The sequence below is a fragment of the Nymphaea colorata genome, chromosome 9, assembly GCF_008831285.2.
Source record: "Nymphaea colorata isolate Beijing-Zhang1983 chromosome 9, ASM883128v2, whole genome shotgun sequence".
Taxonomy (NCBI): domain Eukaryota; kingdom Viridiplantae; phylum Streptophyta; class Magnoliopsida; order Nymphaeales; family Nymphaeaceae; genus Nymphaea; species Nymphaea colorata.
Genome location: NC_045146.1, coordinates 12549975 through 12566558, shown reverse-complemented (window position 1 = coordinate 12566558; position 16584 = coordinate 12549975). Strand labels below are relative to the sequence as shown.

At 42.5% G+C, this 16584-nt stretch overlaps 1 protein-coding gene across 3 annotated transcripts; it reads right to left on the bottom strand.

Annotated features, from left to right (window-relative positions):
* Nucleotides 1–3303: 3303 nt before the first annotated feature.
* Nucleotides 3304–15191, bottom strand: LOC116261387 (mechanosensitive ion channel protein 6-like). 3 transcript variants are annotated; one of them, XM_050079598.1, is made up of 5 exons: nt 12792–15181; nt 5240–5363; nt 4799–5092; nt 4510–4712; nt 3304–3961 (listed from the first exon to the last, which is right to left on the bottom strand). In XM_050079598.1, exons 1-5 carry the CDS (start codon nt 14753–14755, stop codon nt 3679–3681), a joined length of 2868 nt encoding a protein of 955 aa, XP_049935555.1. In that variant the 5' UTR covers nt 14756–15181; the 3' UTR covers nt 3304–3678. The 3 variants fall into 3 exon arrangements, with proteins under 3 accessions (XP_049935555.1, XP_031495986.1, XP_031493593.1); XM_031640126.2 differs by lacking the exon at nt 12792–15181 and adding an exon at nt 5470–7692 and having other exon boundaries at nt 3308–3961; XM_031637733.2 differs by lacking the exons at nt 3304–3961; nt 4510–4712; nt 4799–5092; nt 5240–5363 and adding exons at nt 10676–11323; nt 11806–12008; nt 12095–12388; nt 12555–12678 and having other exon boundaries at nt 12792–15191.
* Nucleotides 15192–16584: the final 1393 nt, after the last annotated feature.

Here is a 16584-nt window from a genome sequence, read left to right as displayed (position 1 = left end):
TGTGAATGGGTGATAAGTTGAAGCCCTTTGATTAAGTTATAGCCTTGACATTCTTTTGCCTCAGCAGAAGACTCGCTCCTGACACTTCAGAAATTATAATGCCTGCTTAAGCTAACAAATAAATGTCATATATATATATATATATTATATATATATATTCTCAAACAAATTCTTGTTTGAAGATTATGATCACGAATCCACTGTTGGAAACAGATATAAAGAAGAGTTTTACCATTTAAAGAATCATTCCGCCCAACAAATAATAGCTATAAGGGAAGTAGTTATGAGCCATATAAACCATCTCATATCCCGGGATTTGAGTTGCCGATGGACCGGTGGTTGAGCACTCAAATGAAAGTCGAGCATCCCCCAAATGTGGTTACATGCACCGCTGTGTACGGTGCATAGTTTGCCCACTTTTATTAGGACTTTGGCTCACTCCTATATGTCATGCACAGGGGCCAAGGGGCTGGGCCATGACTCCACCCTAACAAATTGAAAAAAAAAATAAAATAAATTAAAAAATTTAGTTGTGTCATGTATTATTTAGATTTGGGTTCAGTTTGGTCCCACCTGAATCTAGAGGTTGGACTGTTTGGTCCACCCCTGAAAAAATCCTGGCTCAGCCTCTGCACATGGACATGTGCACAATGCAAAAATGCACAAGTCTGTGCATATAACTACCTTCGGGGCAACACCTACTCACTGTGACATTATTTGGTAGGTCTGCCTTTCTTTGGATGAGTGTATTCCTTTCCCCGCTATGCACAATTAGAGTTGAGAATGGGCTTCGGCCGGCTTGATTATATAAAATAGTGGGTCTAATTGGGCCCGGTCCAGGGCTTTTGCTCGGGCCTAGCCCATGTGAGGCCAAGTAGTTGAAAGCCTGTCAAATACCCAACTCAATGGACGGTGGAGGAGATGGCAAGTTGGCCACATTGGTTGCAGTTTTTTGCAATATTCAGGCCAAGGGGGTGCGGAGTGGTTCTTCATCAGGGCAAAAGCCAACCCTCCTCAAAAGTATTTTTAAAAGTAAATTTTAGAAAATTTCACTTGTCCAGTATAAAAATTTTGAAAAATGATATTTCAGCCCTTGTTAAAATTTAAAAATTTTAGTTGGGTCCCTCATAAAAAAATTGCTAGCTCGGCCCATGTTCTTCACGGTGACATAACTAGAAGAGGGAGTGCTTCTTATGGTGATTAGCAAGAGGAAATCCCACTACCAGAGCAAAAGCTGAAGTTTCCCTTCTATTCTTTTTTACTCCAAGGTCCCGAGTTGTGTTAACATCTCAGGGATGTGCTTGCATTGAGCATAAACTAGCATATTGTTGTCTCGCGATGGATGAAGACCTGGTTTGAACAAGATGCAAAGCCACTTATTGGTGTGGGCATCCTGAAGATTTCTTTATTTTCAATTAATATTTTTAAATATTTGGTTTGTTATGTAATGGGTGCTCCTATAAAGAATGATCCCTCGAGATTTTTTTTTTTTGACCGAGCCACTAGTTTAAACATGCAACTACAATTTACTGGCCATTGTCACACCAGAGTGTCAATACCCAGGGGCAGACCCAGGATTTTTTTGTCGCAGGGGCCAAACTATAGTTTTTGAAAGCGGAGGGTGGCCAAAGCCCCATCATGCCGCTCTTGTCAATGCCATTCATGCAAAAGCAGAGCCAAGGGGGACCTGTTAGGCGGGTCAGTCCCATGCATCCCGATCTATAATACCAAAGTTGCCACAACTTTCATGGTCATGGCATGGCGGAATCAATGCATGAGAAACCCAAACATTGGAGGTCATCTATGATTTCATAAATGATAAGATGTCATTACTAGAATGTGAGGCTGGTTTTAGTAAACATACTCATAATTTTTTTATATATTTTTTATTAATCTAAGCTTTCCTTTAGTTTCCAATCTATGCAGCATGGATTCTTTTTGGAAGGACATGCAAACACCATTTTATTTTTCATTAGAACTTTTCGAATCTTTTCCTTGGTTTCTCTAGTGGCATGCTTTTATAGTTTGTTCTGAAGTAAAATTGTCCGATGCCTTATTTTGAAGGGATCTGCTCCAAGTATTCACTTGAGTGTTTCTATTTTAAATATTTTTGTTGAGAAAAAGTTAAGTGAAAGAACGATGTCTAAAATCACATAAGCATCTAACCATGGCCATCCATCTAAAGTAGATGGATGGTTGAGAAAATAAGGGAAAAAAGGTATACATTAATATGAAATGATGAAATATCCATCCCCTTTTTTTCTTAACCGTCCATCCTGTTAAATTGGGCAGTGCATATTGGATAGCCGAAGACTCATATATCGACGACAACTCAGTCTACTTTCTCTTTAACAATGTTTAACGAGATAAACTCTCTTGTTATGGTAAGTAGGACTTGTTGAGGTTATTTGTGCCTTTCAGTATTTAGAAATGCTTTTATATATTATAACGACATACATGGATATAAAATCAATAAAAATAAAGATATTTAAGAAAAAAAATCATAAGTTTGACGTTCGGGTTGGATCTTGTGAACAAAAAAGTGGTGACTATTAATTTTAAACCCTTATAAAATCAGTATGTATATAATTCCCATGATTTTGTTTAAATTTTATGAACTTGACATTCATTTATATGTTTAGACTTATTAAAAATAATCTACATATCTTTCAAAATCAGAAAACTATAATCAACATGATTATATGTATAGTACATGAGGTGGAGAAATTCCAGTTAATTGGATTCGGATTTGGGGTCAGATTTTTACATGTATTTAAAACAGACTAGAAATCCAACTTAACATAACATTAGACAGATTGGATAGATCGTTCCAGATCCCAGTTGAATATCAGACAGGTTCAGTTGCAAACCATATAATACTGGACTGAATATCTGGTTTCCCTCGTCGAAACGGGCTAAATGATTTTGGCTTCAGCTCAGATCAAATCAACGCTAGGTTGGTTCTATGAGCACCTTCCAGATGCGACCAACGGTTCCTTCCTTAAACAATCGTCGCTGCAAAGAAAATGGCCTTCAGTAGTGTAAGAAAACGTATCCCAAGATTGAACACTTGTTCTACGTTTGATTCCAGTACGCCTACCAAAGTTTTTATTCTTGCAGATTAACCCGATTATCAGTATTGCTAAAGTTTTTCTTCTTGCAGATTATCCGGATTATCAGCTTTGCTCCTTGCAAAATATGATAACAGGAATATGAAGAGGATGAACAATTCAAATAATACTACCATTATTGAGATTTCTAGTTCGAGTCGTTACTTCTTTGATTTCGGTAAAAGGCCGATCAAACGTGTACAGGAATAGCATCAATGCCGATAACAATGGGTAAAATGATTTCATTGACTCAACTGAACCAAACTACTACAAAGTCTCGGTAACATCATCATATTTTCCAAGCCGCGGCCATGATATTTCTGCAGTTCTACAGACCATCACTAACTGTACAAAACCGTAGCATATCCAGGGAGATGCATGCAGGCATCAAGCAGCAAGGACACGTACATTCAGATGGCCCAACGAGGAAGTAACTATAAGCACCCTAAGAATCTCTAGTTCACAAGGACAAGATTTGGTTGCAGGTTTGGAATCTGCCATGAGAATGAAACTTTACAGAAGCTGACACATGGATGATCGTGCATCGAAGCAGAGGAGGAAGAAGCCTTTATGCAGTCATCCAAGTCGATGGGAGCCTAGCAGACGTCACTGGGGGCATGCTCCTCAGATTCACATCCACAGGCAACAACCGGTACTCCACATCCAGTTCCCTGAAGATTTTCACCATTTCTTCTACTAGAAGAGCTCTCCTCTGCCATCTCTCCCCCATGTCCTGATGATTCATATGGTGTCTCAACCAGACCGCCATTTCCAATTTGTTCATATCTTTCACATCCTTCACAATGACCATCGGATCTGGGTACCAGTGATCCTTCCTGCTCTCAATGTAACTGCGCCATTGAAAATAAATAATGTCAACTCTGCCCGCAACTAGGGGTACAAGAAAACGGAGCATACCGATAAAAAGAAGATATCTCAAGCATGAGAAAGGTTCCAAAAAGACAAAATGACTACAGAATATTCATATATGGCGTACATATATCTCTCATCACACAATGTGCTGAAGACATTGGAACTATCAACTTCCAGGACCACATACAAACAGTTATTTGTTGCAGCTCAACAGGCCACGAGACGAGCTACAAAGAAGAAATAGCAGATTCTTACAGAAGCTTAACTTAAAGAAGGATGTGTGTTGATCATGGTCAAGTTTAATTTGCCGATATAGCAGAAAAATAATCAGGGAAATTTACAAAATATTATGGCAATTGTCTTCAAAAGAGCCAATAAATTCTACAAGAAAAGCTTATTTTACTACCAGATATGCGTCAGCACACTTGCAAAGAGGAGGTCTTACAGACAAGATGATTCTACGATATTTAGCAAACTTTTTTTGAATTAATCAAGATAAAATTAATCATGGGGTCGTTTCACTTACGATTTGATTCGCTCCTTCAAGATGGCGATCTTCTCGGCGGGAGTTGCAAGATGGACGCAGAAGTCGACTGCATCCCCCATGTCAGGACTGCGGTAGAAGTTGCTGATGGGCTTGGTACATAGTACGCTGTTTGGGTATGTGATCTTCTGGTTGTCATACCTCAAAAACACTGTGGTTAAAATGTTCATCTCTTCTACTATCATCTGCAATTGCAAAGAGCGAGTCACGACACAATCTTCACTATATCTCCCGAGAACATACCTACTCCCCAGAGCACGGCGGTACATACCTGAACTCCATCTATCTCGCAACGGTCACCAACATCAAATGGATGCACGGCAAACAGGAAAATAATGGACTCGAACACCGTCTTGCAGGTGTTTCCGAAGATGAAAACCGCAAGCAGAAGCTGAGAACTGACGAAGACAAGAAGGTGTGTTGTCGCAATTCCTAGAATCAGAAGCCATATTATCAGTATAATGGCGCCGACCACTATGTTAACCATCTGATGGAGCTTGTTCACTGCTGTTTTGGTATCGTTCAGTGTCAGAGAAAGTGCCCTCCTTTCTCTGAATGCGTTAACCTACATCCAATCAGATGGGTATCTGTTATTGATTAAAGAATCTTAAAACAGAAGAGTGGGGGCAGCAGGAGGGTAGTGCACAATAAGCCATTGAAAAGACCGAATAATAAAAAAGGATCTGAAAAACAGGAATCTTGAGAATAGTACCACCCAGTTTTTGAGAGCAGATTTGCCAATTTTACTTGCATCTTTTGTTCCTTCAAATAGACTCAGAGCCTTGACGGCCTCTTCCTCGGTCATGAAGCGCATAAGATCAATCAACGTTATATACCTATTCAAATCATTATCTATTAGAAAGGAACAACATTCAAGCCCACCAAATGAAAAATATCATAACAAAGGAATCATTGGAGAAATCCCGAGCAGTGAGTTCTTACTTGGCTCCCGGCTGCGCCACGTTGTGGAAAATCTTCCGAGCAGCGGCTTTGGCTTCGAATTCACTACGTATCTGCATTGTATGCTCATCTTCGTTTTCAGCCCCCTGTATCGATTCATGCAAAGTAGACAACACCCCAAGCCTCACGATGTTCATCAGCCTCTTCATGTTCCAGGCAGAGACGTTTTTCTGGTTGAGCCTATGAAGATGGTCGATTGTGATCCCCCCTTCCTGCTGACGCGAAATAGCGCCTGACATTCTGTGGCTCCTTCCAATTCGGGGGCTCCTCTCAAAGGTGTCGCCCTTATTCACTGGATCACCCTTACCACCCAGAGTAGCTGCATTGCCTCTAGCAGCCGCCTTGATGTCGATCGAAACCTTCATGCCCGCATTCTCCAGCTTTCGCACCTCAGACAACACCTTCTCCTCCTCTTCCTTGTTCTGTTGTATCTCCATCAAAGGTGGCCCCGAGAGCGTTTCGATCACATACTGATTGAACAACGAATCTTGAATCCGATCAAAGTAGGCGCTCACATGGAAGGACGAAGCCAAGACCTTAACGAGCAGAGTCTTCACCAGCCAGATGAATGTCGCCACCAAGAAGCAGACCAAAATTTTGGTGACATAAGTCGGAGCTTTGGTGTTGGCTTCCCTCTCCACCTTCTTATCAAACAAGAAATGCCAGGCGATGAGAATAAGCCCCAACCAGAGACAGTTCTGGACGGCCTTTCTCAAGCCATAGACGAAATAGAGCAGCCTCTTCCTCAGGATGAAATTCCTCTCTATGAAGAGGACAACGATCCTGATCCCCCAACCAGAAACAAGCCTACCACAAAAGACAACCAGCCCCATGAGCGCCCATTTCCAGATATGAAGGCCCCAAACAGTCCTGCTGCTCAAGAAGCGGATGCTGAGGCTGCAGACGAAGACAGCTAAAATAAGGAAGAACCCGAGCCATTCAAGGACGGTGAAGGCTCCGACCTTTTCACGCTTGAATTCGTCCGGAAGATCCTCATCGAGAAAGGGATCTTCATCTTCCTCAAACTCGAAGCCAGCCCCCTTCCCACCGCCACCACCTACCATCCCCGATTTCTTCACCTGTTGGCAACAGGAAGCAGGACGGCTTGGGTTCATCGCGTGCGAATGCTGCATAGCGCGAGGGGGGTCCATCAGCCTCGACTTTGTCTTCGTCCGCAGCAAGCTTGCCTTCCTCTGGAACGACGGCGGCCTCGCGCCCGTGGACGCCACTGACGAGCATCCCAGAACCTCCCCGTCTTTCCCATCTGAGAAGCTATCGCCGGATTCGTCGCCGCTGTTATCGGAATCCTTTTTTCTCACCGACCTCCGGCGGATGCCTTCGGTGGAAACGCGGGAACTGATCTCCACAGAGTCCTGGAGATCCTTCGAGTGGTGGACAGAGGCCGGCGGAGGATACCTGGGAACAGACGGCGGCTTCTGCGCGAACTGAGGCGGATTCTGACGGCCACCCTCGTCTTCCACCGCACCATCATCGAGCTCCACCATGTTGAAGTCCAAGTCCAGCGCCACATCGCCAGAAGCCCGCTGCTTGTGGAGGAACTGTCCGATCAACTTGGTGGGCGGGTCTTCCCCGGGAGGCGGCCGGAAAGCGAACCCCGTGCTATCTTCCGTACTGCTGCCGTTGGCGCCACCGCCGCCAAAGTCCAACCGGCGATCGTTCCGGAAACACTCGCTCGAATCCCTGCATATGGTACCGTTGCCAGCGACAGCGCCGGGTTGCTGCATGGCGTTGGCATTGCCGGAGTGCCGATCAATATCGAGAACAACGACCTCTCTCTCCATGCCCGGACCGTGCGACATGCCGGGACGGCGCTCGACCTCGAAACGAATGGGCTCTTCCTCCGCGTTATCGTCTCTCCCCAAATGGCCAGGCGAGTCGTTCGACTTGAGTGATTTCCTTTAACAAGCCCACACGGCGGTCGTCTTTCTTCCTTTTATTGTCTCCCTTTCCCTCACTGTCTTTTCCCTTTAGTAATATGCCATACAGCGGGTCAGGTGACGTGTTCACTGAAAAGCCAACGCCATTAAAACTTGCCAGTCCGTCCGCAGGCACCAAACAATGGACAAAGAAGACAAAGATTGTTGGACCGAAAAGCTGAAAAACGTCGGGAATCGTGGACGAGGACGGGGCTCGTGGCACGAGGAGAAAGAGAGAGAGAAATAGAAAGAGCCGGCAACTGAGCGATTAAGGTGGTGGTGGGGAACTGTCGCTTTTCTTGTTCACAAGTATTGCGATTTTATCTTCTGGACCTTTCTCTTCTATGTTGACTATGTTTGTTGAATCGCCTGCTACTGAACTCCCTCCTCAGGCGGTTCCTGCCGCACACCGGTGCAGCTTCATTACATTCTTTTTCTTTTAAAATCCGCCGCTCGGGTTTCTATTATTTTACTGTAGCATGTGGAAACGATGATAACTTTGGATTCTTCCAATGCAAGCAAAAATATTAAGAAGCAGCTTACAAATGTCGAAACTTCACAAATGCTGGCTCTAAAAGAACATATACACGGCCCTCTTGGATCGGCGAATGAATTGAATCAATTCTTTTCAAGGATTTCAAGAATTAAAATCTGTCTCTTGCAATGAGAAATGATGTCAGTTTCAATCAGGTAGCAGTTTTCCACACAAAATAGTTAAGATTGATAGAGTTTCGGCTCCCATTGGTTAAATTTTGTCAAAGAAAAAAAGAATATCAGGTGAACTGTCTCCGTTATGTTGAAAAGGAGTTGATTTTCACCTGATTCGGCTTTAAAGTGAAACGATGGCGTTTTCGGTTTTGAGCAATCACTCGGAAAATGATAGGCATCCAATTGAGTGACAGCTAAAATGAGACGGGGCAAACACGGCTCTCTTAGAATGTTGGCCTTACTGGCAAAGGCATATAACTAAAATCGCAAACAATCGTTCGAGTTAGCTTCAATTGGCTCTCAATGACAAATTAATTCCGTTCAGTGGCCGATTCATGTATCAGCTATTAATTATTTTTTAATATCGTTTATTAATTTTATTGATCTTTAGTTTACTTTTATAGAGCAGATTCCAATTCCAACCTGCTTCTTAGTAATTTTGATTTTTTTTTTATAAAAGAACTAAAAACCAAGACAACCAAGTACTTAACGATTCTCTTTATAAGTCCCTAGATTTCTCACAATCTTATATACGAAACTAAACTATTTGGGTGTTACATGAAATAACAACATCATGTTACATGACTTAGGCTTTTTTGGCAGTGATAATTTTGACATATTCAACAGTTTCCTACTTGAATCTTGATCTTTCACTCGGCTCCTTTCATTGAATAAAGATTAAGTTATCACCAGCTACCAGAAAAAATTGCATATGCATGAAAGAATAGCCAAAACTAACGCTGATCAAAGTCAATAAACCCATATTGGGATCCAAAGGCAAGACAAATTGCCCCCAGAAAACGGAAGACTGTGTATTATTAAAAGAAGACTTGTTACATAACAGCAGACCAGTTTATGAATTACGGGGACCCAAGCCCTGCGATGAAGTTTGTGTTCATTTCTCTCCTAATAGGACTGCACCAGGAGCGGGCCATGACCTCTCTTTGATTTTTTAAAATTTTAAAAAAGTTACATATAAATTTTAGTTTAATTTATATAAACAAATATGAAAAATTATATTTTGGCTCCTATTAAAATTTTGCTTCTGCAATAAAAAATTCTAGCTCTACCTCCTGACTGCACATAAGTCGAGCTGCGCTAGCTTGAGCTTGACTCGACTCAAACAACTTGAACTCAAAGCTCCATAGAACAAGCTCAAGCTCAACTCAACGATACAGTGTCCAGCTCTATTAGTTTTAACTTTTTTTTTTTGTTAACTTAACCATTCTCATTTTTTTTTAACTCATTTAACTAGTTTCTTTTAACTAATTCAACTATGAATGTCCATCTAACAAAAAATCCAAAGGAAAATGCACATACTACATCCAAATATTTCCTAAAGAAAAACTTAATAACAGAAAATGTCTCGTTCATGACACATTTATGTAGTTTAGTAGAGCTGAACTTGATTCGTTTAACATTTCCAGCATAAGTTTAAACTCGAGCTTCACTCATTTATAAATCAATCGAGCTTGATTTGAGTTTTTTTTAAAAAAAATCAAGTTCGATCCCAAGTTGGCTCGACTATGCAGCCCTATGTGCGTGTGTGTATATGCAATACAACATTTTTAAAATCAATATCGAATAAGAAGAGAATGGATGTTAGGACTCGTTGAGGTAATTGGTGTCTCTCATTATTTAAATTTAATTTTTTAAATGTAGCCATGTCGACAAACATAAAAATAAACGCATATCTACAGATATTCAAGAAACGTTCATCGTTTACGTTGAATTTTATGACCCGATTTAAGATGGTAATAAATCATTTTCATGATATTCTTAAAATTTGATAAAACTTAGCATTTAGTACTCATTTATATGGTTATATTTATTAAAAACGAAACTGAATGTCCTTTAAAACAAAAAATACATAAAATCAAGATGAAACTCCGAAACATGTATGAGAAAGGTGTTAATGGAGACCAGAAAGGCTCTAACAATATGATCTCTAGAAAGTTGCCGACAACACTCCCCCATTTTAAACCATCCACCAAACAATTCATAAATGAGATCGACTTTAATCTTTAATTGTTTACAGCTGCCATGCAGAGGCCGAAGTGCAGCATCTACATTATTATCTTTTTTGAAAATTTTAACTCACATCTGGGGAGATTTTGTGCATAGTTGTGCCGACGCGTCATATTTTTTATTTTCTTGATGTATTATTTTTGTCTAGATATCAATGTTTATTTTAGAGGCATTTTTTTTCATGAAAGTTATTGATAATCATGTAAATTTATTTTTATATGAACTGCCTTTGTGTATAAATAAATTATTCACTTGATTGTTATTTTAATATGTGTAGCTTCATTTTGATTGTTGTACCTTACGTGGTACGTTTAAAAAATCTGAAAATAAAAGTCCAGTATAGCAGCTTTGGTAAGGCACGATTTGCAATTTGAGTCCAACTTTCTCTATAGCCAGCAAATCTACAAAATTCAAATATTTCTAGCATTCATTGGTTTTTCTAGTTCAAAGTAGGGGACCTAAGCCGTTTCCTGTACGATTTCTGACAAAATACGCAGCAGAATAGAATCACAACGTTGGGTAACATTATTTCCTTTTGATCAACTGAATCAAAACAATTCAAGTTTCACGATACCATCGTCATGTTTTCTAAGGCGTTAATGCATGACACCTCTGCAGTTTTACATGCCATCATCATACAAAACTGTAGCATATCCATGGAGATAAATCCAGGCATCTAACACCAAGGATACGTACAAGAAGATGGCCCGACAAGCCGGACGAGAAAGTAATGGTTAGCAGCCTTTGCCTTCATCAACGAACGCGATTGAGAAGGAACTCGAGAACCTCTTTGCTCACAAGGACACGCTTTGGTTGCAAAAACTCTACACAAGCTGACATTTGGAAGATTGAGTATCGAAGCAGAGAGAGGAAGAAGCCCTTATCAAGTCATCCAAGTCGATGGGAGCCTGGTAGACGTCACTGGGGGCATGTTCCTCAGATTCACATCCACAGGCAACATCCGGTACTCAATGTCCAGTTCCCTGAAGATCCTGACCATCTCTTCCACCAAATGGCCTCTTCTCTGCCACCTCTCCCCCATGTTCTGATGATTCATTCTGTGTCTCACCCAGGCAGCCATTTGCAACTTGTTCATATCTTGTACATCCTTCACAACGACAAGTGGATTTGGGTACCAGTGATCCTTCCTATTCTCAATGTAACTGCTCCATTGGGAGAAGAGATAATATTAGTTCTGCCCATAACTAGGGGGTACAAGAAAACAGAGCATGATGATAAAAAGGAGATTTCTCAAGAGTTAGAAACGTTTGAAAAGAGAAACGAGGAATACAGGATGCTCTTGTATGGCGTAGAATAGATTTCTCTCAGCTCACACTGTTCGTTAAGCACACGGAAACCATCGATTTTCACGACCAACTAAAAAATTTACCTTTTGCAGCTAATGATCCCGAAGGTAAGGCGGATCTTGGTCTGCAAAGTTTATTTTCTTGATATAGCAGGAAGAGTAATCAGGAAAATGTACAAAATATTGTCCACTTATTATCTACCGAAACAGGCTATAAGTTCTGAAATTGCTAGCAGTTATGCCAAGGCAATGGTGTTATTGAAAAGATGATTCGAGAACATTTAGAAAAGTTGTTCTGATTCAAGATGGAACAATTAATCAAGGGATTGTTTCACTTACGATTTGATTCGATCTTTCATGATGGCGATCTTCTCGGCGGGGGTTGCAAGATGGACGCACCACTCGACTGAATCACCCATGTCTGGACTGCGGTAGAAGTTGCTGATGGGCTTAGTAGATAAGACGCTGTTTGGATATGTGATCTTCCGGTTGTCATGCCTCAAAAACACCGTAGTTAGAATGTTCATCTCTTCTACTATCATCTGCAAGTTCCAAAGTACAAGTCAAGACACAAACCCACTGGATCTTTGAAGAACAGGACCTACTCCCCAGAGCATGGCTCACATACCTGAACTCCATCTATCTCGCAACGGTCGCCAACATCATAGGGATGCACAACGAACAGGAAAATAATGGACTCGAACACCGTCTTGCAGGTGTTTCCGAAGACAAAAACCACAAGCAGAAGCTGAGAACTGATCAAGACAAGAAGGTGAGTTGTGGCAATTTCCAGAATAAGAAGCCATATTATCAATATGACGACGCCGACCACTATGTTGATCATTTGATGGAGCTTGTTCACTGCTGTTTTGGTATCGTTCAGTGTCAGAGAGAGGGCCCTTCTTTCTCTGAATGCGTTTACCTACAGCCAGTCAGACGGGCAATCTGATTAACAATCATAGAATCTTAAAACAGAGAATCTTGAAACAGAGAGGAGTTGAGGCAGCAGGAGAGCAGTGCACTATATGGCATTGAAAATGTTAAAAATGGAAAAGGGATCTGAATGACAGGAATATTAAGAATATTACCACCCAGTTTTTGAGAGCAGATCTGCCAACTTTATTTGCGTCTTTGGTACCTTCAAAGAGACTCAGAGTTTTGATGGCCTCTTCGTCAGTCATGAAGCGCATAAGATCAATCAACGTGATATGCCTATTCAAATCCCTTCGATTAGAACTTAACAAAATTCGAGCACCCCAAATGAAAAAATTCACAACAAATGAACAAAGGCAGCATTGGAGAAATGTCGAGCAGGGACTTCTCACTTGGCTCCCGGCTGCGCCACGTTGTGGAAAATCTTCCGAGCAGCAGCTTTGGCTTCGAATTCACTAAGTATCTGCATTGTGTGCTCATCTTCGGTTCCAGCCCCATGTATCGATTCATCCAAAGTAGTTAGTACACCACGCCTGACGATGTTCATCAGTCTCTTCATGTTCCAGGCAGAGACGTTTTTCTGGTTGAGCTTATGAAGATGGTCGATCGTGATTCCTCCTTCCTGCTGACGCGAAAAAGCACCCGACGTTCTGTGGCTTTTTCCGATACAGGGACTCCTCTCAAAGCCGCCGCTCCTGTTCACTCGACCACTCTTACCACTCAAAGTCGCTACATTGCCTCTCGCGGCAGCCCTGATGTCGATTGGTATCTTCGCGCCTGCGTTCTCCAGCTTTCTCACCTCAGCCATCACCTTCTCCTCCTCTTCCTGAGTCTGTTGTATCTCAATCAATGGTGGCCCCGAAAGCGTCTCGATCACATACTGATTGAACAATGAATCTTGAATCCGATCAAAGTAAGCACTGACGTGGAAGGACGAAGCCAAGACCTTAACGAGCAGAGTCTTCACCAGCCAGATGAGTGTAGCCACCAAGAAGCAGACCAAAATTTTGGTGACGTACGACAGAGCTTTGTTCTTGGTTTCCCTCTCCACCTTCTTATCAAACAAGAAATGCCAGGCGATGAGAACAAGCCCTAACCAGACACAGTCCTGGACGGCCTTCCTCAAGCCATATACGAAGTAGAGCAGCCTCTTCCTCAGGATGAAGTTCCTCTCTATGAAGAAGACCACTATCCTGATTCCCCAGCCAGAAACAAGCCTACCACAAAACACAACCAGCCCCATGAGCGCCCATTTCCAGATATGGAGGCCCCAAACAGTCGTTCTGCTCAAGAAGGGGATGCCGAGGCTTCCGACGAAGACACCTAAAATAAGGAAGAATCCAAGCCATTGAACGATGGTGATGGCTCCGACATTCTCACGCTTCAATTCGTTCGGAAGATCCTCATCGAGGAACGGATCTTCCTCCTCCTCGAACTCGACGCCAGCCCCCTTCCCACCGCCACCACCGAGCATTCCCGACTTCAGAATTCCCGATTTCTTGACCTGTTGGCCAACAGAACCGGTATGACTTGGATTCATCGCGTGCGGTTGCTGCATCATCCGAGGAGGGTCCATCAGCCTCGACTTCGTCTTCGTCCGCAATAGGCTTCCCTTCCTCTGCAACGACGGCGGCTTCGCCCCCATGGACGCCAATGACGAGCATCCCAGAACCTCCCCGCCTTTTGCATCCGATAATGCATCGTCGGAGTCGGAGTCGCTGCTATCAGGATCCTTCTTCCTCACCGACCTCCGGCGGATGCCCTCGTCGGAAGTGCGGGAATCGATCTCGAAGGAAACCTGAAGATCCTTCGAGCTGTGGACGGAGGCCGCCGGAGAATACCTGCGCAATGTCGGCGGCTTCTGTGCGGACGGAGGAGGATTGAGCCGGCCACTCTCGTCCTTCGCCGCACCACCACCGAGGTCCATCATGTTCAAGTCCATGTCCAGCGCCACATCGCCGGAATCCCGCTGCTTGTTGAGGAATTGTCCGATCAACTTGGACGGCGCGTCTTCCCCGGGAGGCGGCCGGAAGGCGAACCCCGTGCTATCTTGTAAACTGTTGGCGTTGGCGCCACCGCTGCCACGGTCCAACCGACGATCGTTCCAGAAACCGTCGCTGGAATCCCTCCATGTGGTACCGGTTGCAGCAGCAGCACCGGGACGCTGCATGGCGTTGGCATTGCCGGAGTTCCGATCAATATTGAGAACAACGACGTCTTTCTCCATGCCCTGATCGTGAGACATGGCAGACCGGTACTCGATGTCCAAAAGAATGGGCTCTTCCTCCGTGTTATCTGCCCTCCCCAAATGCCTCAGAGAGTTGTTCGACTTGGATGATTTCCTAAACGAGTCCATATGGAGATCGTCTATCGTCTCCCTCTCCTTCACCCTTTTTTCTCCTCAATAACATGACAGACTGCGTGTCCTACGTGAGTGGTCAGGCAAGAGACCAACCTGAAGATAATGCCATTAAAAAATGCCAATCAGTGAGACCAAACATTGGGTAAAGAGGTCGAAAGAATTGAACCGAAAGGGCGAAGAACGTCGGGAATCGTGGAGGATGCAGGAGCTCGTGGCAGGAGGGGAATAGGAGAGAGAAACAGACGAGCCGGCGGCGGAGGAGTGATGGCGGTGGTGGGGAAGCGTCGCTTTCTCTCGGCGTGAGTTCGTCCGCCTGGATCTTGCTGGTTTCTATTAACATTGTGTTCGATCTGGAACCAGTGTGGGGACGGTTCCGCGTCGTTCTTGGCCTTTCCCAACGAGCCCACGGAGCTTCTGCGGACCAATACTTTATGACACCCTTTTCTTCAGTTTTTCACTTTACTTTTTTGATGAAATCTGCTGGCTACCAAGCCGATGGTAGCAAGGGGAATGAAAAAATATATATAAAAAAAAATATTGAAGGAAAGTACAAGGACTCGGACAAATTTCGGATGTTTGATTTGGTGCAGGTATGAATTTGGCAGGAGTTTTTTTTTTTCAAATTTAAATTGAGGTTAGTGATTATTCATTATACACCGAGAGGTTTCCGGATGTGAATCTCAACCCTGTTGTTAGTAGCAGGACGTTGAGATCGAAATCCTTCAAATTACAACTTGTCGTTATTTAATGGTTATTATATGATGTTGTTTTAATTCATTACTACTTTTTCCTGTGTTTCAATTAGAACCTTGTACGAGTTTAACTCGATCAACAGGTTCTTCACAATACATTCATATTAGCCTTTCACAATTCCTTCAAAGACATCGCTTACGATTTGACTTTGGCACATGATTGAAGAGCCCCATGTATAGCTATATATATATATATGTGTGTGTTTAATTACTCCATACATTTAAAATTAAATATTTTTGATAAATGTACCTTCCATTCAACGTAATTGGAGAGGGACTGAGGGAGCGACAATCTCTCTTCACTGCCTCGGTATTGGGAAGGGTTCATAACTGCTTTTAACTTTTTCAATTCAACTTACTGCAAGTTTGTTTTGTTTGTTGTTGTACCTCAACTTTTTCAATTCAACTTATTCCAAACTTGTTTTGTTGTTGTTGACTAATTTTTTTTATATAAAAAGAATACCTTTAAATGATAATATGAAGGTGGCTTTTTTTTTTATGTTTGTTTTTTTAAGACAAGTGATTCATTTTACTGCTTTAAGAGAGGCCAAAGACCCCCTTCTATACCCGGCCCCTTAGATGCCCCTTAGATTTACAAAATTTGGTTAGGGCCCTTTATGGACTAGAGGTATAGTGCTTCCTGAAACAGGTAAGTGACGCCCTAAGTACTTGATCCTAAGTTATTAGCAAAGATGAAACACTTGTCCATCCACTGCGCTACCACCCCTTGTCCATCCACTGCGCTACCACCCCTTGGGTAATCTTAATGTGGTTGATTTACTATCTTGTGCAATCAGTTTTGCTACAACACAACACATTCTTAAGCAGTCTTCTCAAGCGTTACTTATATGATGCAGATTACCATGTCCAAAGCAATACATGTTATAGCTATTCTAAGTACTTACCTCAAAAATTAAAATAGATTCATATACATATAGTTCTCATGTTTTATGAGTCTACCTTAATATTTGGGGTATATTTTATTCATGAAACACTCACAATTTTTTTCAACTATCAAACAACCTTTAAAGTATCTTAAAAAACATACAACTTCCTACATGTAGACGATGA

What these genes read in the sequence shown, in the direction of transcription:
- LOC116261387 (XM_050079598.1), bottom strand. Translation starts at nt 14,755, where the DNA reads ATGGACTCGTTTAGGAAATCATCCAAGTCGAACAACTCTCTGAGGCAT. An exon ending in CTGCTCTCAAAAACTGGGTG is followed by an intron (nt 5,093 to 5,239) that starts GTACTATTCTCA and finishes GATTGGATGTAG; the next exon opens with GTTAACGCATTCAGAGAAAG. An exon ending in GCGAGATAGATGGAGTTCAG is followed by an intron (nt 4,713 to 4,798) that starts GTATGTACCGCC and finishes TTGCAATTGCAG; the next exon opens with ATGATAGTAGAAGAGATGAA.